The sequence below is a fragment of the Sinocyclocheilus anshuiensis genome, unplaced genomic scaffold, assembly GCF_001515605.1.
Source record: "Sinocyclocheilus anshuiensis isolate Anshui unplaced genomic scaffold, SAMN03320099.WGS_v1.1 scaffold1052, whole genome shotgun sequence".
Classification (NCBI taxonomy): domain Eukaryota; kingdom Metazoa; phylum Chordata; class Actinopteri; order Cypriniformes; family Cyprinidae; genus Sinocyclocheilus; species Sinocyclocheilus anshuiensis.
The window spans coordinates 978,582-981,173 of NW_015549556.1; the positions used below are offsets into that span (position 1 = coordinate 978,582).

The 2,592-nt window shown below is 36.4% G+C and overlaps 1 protein-coding gene across 1 annotated transcript in view; it reads left to right on the forward strand.

The window, feature by feature from the left end:
• Window positions 1–2,592, forward strand: part of LOC107656976 (latent-transforming growth factor beta-binding protein 4-like) — a 25,020-nt gene that overhangs the window by 9,603 nt on the left and 12,825 nt on the right. Inside the window, exons 9-11 of the mRNA XM_016444941.1 lie at window positions 857–982; window positions 1,068–1,193; window positions 2,357–2,479. Coding sequence (XP_016300427.1) covers window positions 857–982; window positions 1,068–1,193; window positions 2,357–2,479 — 375 coding nt within the window. The remainder of the gene's footprint in view (window positions 1–856; window positions 983–1,067; window positions 1,194–2,356; window positions 2,480–2,592) is intronic.

A 2,592-nucleotide genomic window follows, 5' to 3' on the forward strand; every position in this document is an offset into this window, starting at 1 on the left:
GAGGCAAGATGAAAAGAAAAAATACCATCTAAACTTTTCTAAAGACAGTAAGTTCCCCTCAGACATACATTCATATAAACTCCTACCTCTAATTGAATATCTATTCGTCACATATTTAAATCGATTTTCAACTGGCTCGCGGTTAATCGTTACATCCCTAAAATCAAACAAAAGAAAATTAAATATATATATTTTTTTTTTTTTTTTCCCAGCTACTTGCCAAGGCACCATCTCTCATGCTCTCTTAGTGTAATTTGAAGTACTAAAGTAATAAAAACTAATAAATAAATTAAGGCAATACAGACATATTTAAAAAAGAATAATAAAAAACACAATTTTTTTTTTTTAAACATTATATTTATGTTTCTGACACATTTCATCATTGATTTATTTCTTTTTAAATATATATTTATTTATGTTGCTGAAAAAATTTCAAGATTTATTTGATGGCATGTATTTATTTATTGACACATTTCTTGATTTATTAATTTACAAACATATTTATTAATTTTATTTATTTATTGACACTTTCAATGAAACATTTATTTATTACTATGGCACACAAAATCCTCCACAAGCGTTTTATACACTGATATCTTAAAGGCACAGTACAGCATAAATCAGCCTGTTTGATTCAAAGGGACAGAGAGAAGGTATACAATGCTCATGAAAACTTAATCATGACTATTTTTGGTGCAAAGCGCTTGACTGACATCATAAGGAAGCGACAAGGCAGAAGATAAAGTGATATGATATGCATCATGGCAGACCAAACCCAGTTCATGTTGTCAGACACTTATTAGATCTATGGCTCAGCATTGTCCCTGCTAACCCGTGCTGGTTGTTTTCCCCTCAGACATTGATGAATGTGCAAGTCCTCACCTGTGTGGGCCGCAGAGCGTGTGCGTGAACACAGACGGCTCGTACCGCTGCGACTGCTCTCCGGGATACAGAGCGGCCGGGCCGCGGCGCCAGTGCCGAGGTCAGAGAAATATTACATCCATCCTCCGCTTTATACTCTCTCATCATGTGTGAGTTTGTTTTTAACACACTTCTGTCTGGCTCAGACATTAACGAGTGTCTGGAAGGAGATTTCTGCTTCCCGAGCGGAGAGTGTGTGAACACGGACGGATCGTATAAGTGCGTTTGCGCGCAGGGCTACAAGAGCACCGCTAATGGGACGTCCTGCCAAGGTATGACCCCAAAACGTGTCGGGTACGTTATAACGTGACCGGTGTTTTTCTCAGCCACCTCGGATTTAGCTTTGGACCTTGTCATTAGGGAGTAGTTTCTCTCTCTTGAATGTGAAATGCTCCTTAATTCTTGGACGGAATGATTCTGTTCACATAACTGCATTAGTCAAACGTCTGGAGTAAACCTGTCTCCTTTCAACACGTCCACCACACACCCGATGAGATCAAATCAAGATGCAGGATAATTGCGCAGAATGCGATAAAGGGAAACATCTGCACCTCATACTCGTAACTCTTGTAAATTAAAACTTTATAAGTATTGAATAATTTAGTCATTGAAATTTATATTGTAAGTGCATATACTTTCATAAAAAAATATTTCGTTTTATTTCAGTAATTATTAAAAATGCAAGTCCAAACCTATATGACTTGCTTTTTTTTTGCTTTTTTAACTATTTATTTTATTGACACATTTCATGATTTATTTATTTTAAATATATGTATTTGTTTTAATGGCATATTTATTTTTTGACATTTATTTATTGACACATTTTATATTAATTATTTGTTTATTGACATTTACAGTATTTAGTCATTTATTTATTTACATTTTATGGACACTTTTAATTTATTTAAATATTTATTATTTATATATTTATTTATTTTTAATTATTTATTTATTTACTGACATTTATGTGTATTTATTTATTTTTTTATTTTTTTATTTATTAGAAACTTTTAATCAAAAATGTATTTATTATGGCACTCAGAATCCTCCATAGGCATTTTACACTGAAATGTTAAAGGCACAGTACAGCAAAAATCAGCCTGTTTGATTCAGAGGGTCAGAGAGAGGGCGTAAAATGCTCATGAAAACTAATTGTGGAAATAGGTGGAAAATAAAAGACGTGTTTTTGCACACTTTTTTGCAAACCATAGAGCAACTTTCAGTAATTTGGCTAATTTGACTTAATGCGCAGTTATCTGGTCTTCCTGTGAATTCAGCTCAATCTGAATCGTCCAGAACAGAACACAAATGTTGTGAGACTGAGCATTACTGATAGCATCTGCGTGGGATGATCTCATGCGTTGTGTGCGTGTGTGTGTGTTTTTGTGTGTGTGTGTGTGTGTGTGTGTGTGTGTGTGTGTGTGTGTGTGTCCAGATGTGGACGAGTGTGTTCAGGAGGGAGTTTGTCAGGACGGCCGCTGCATCAACACTGAGGGATCGTTTCTGTGCCACTGCCAAACCGGCTTCACCACCAACCCAGAGAGAACAGCCTGCCTGGGTAAAGCACACACACACGCACACACGCGCACACACGCACACTCACTCACTCACTCACTCACACACTCACGCACGCACGCACGCACACACACACTCACTCACTCACACACACAC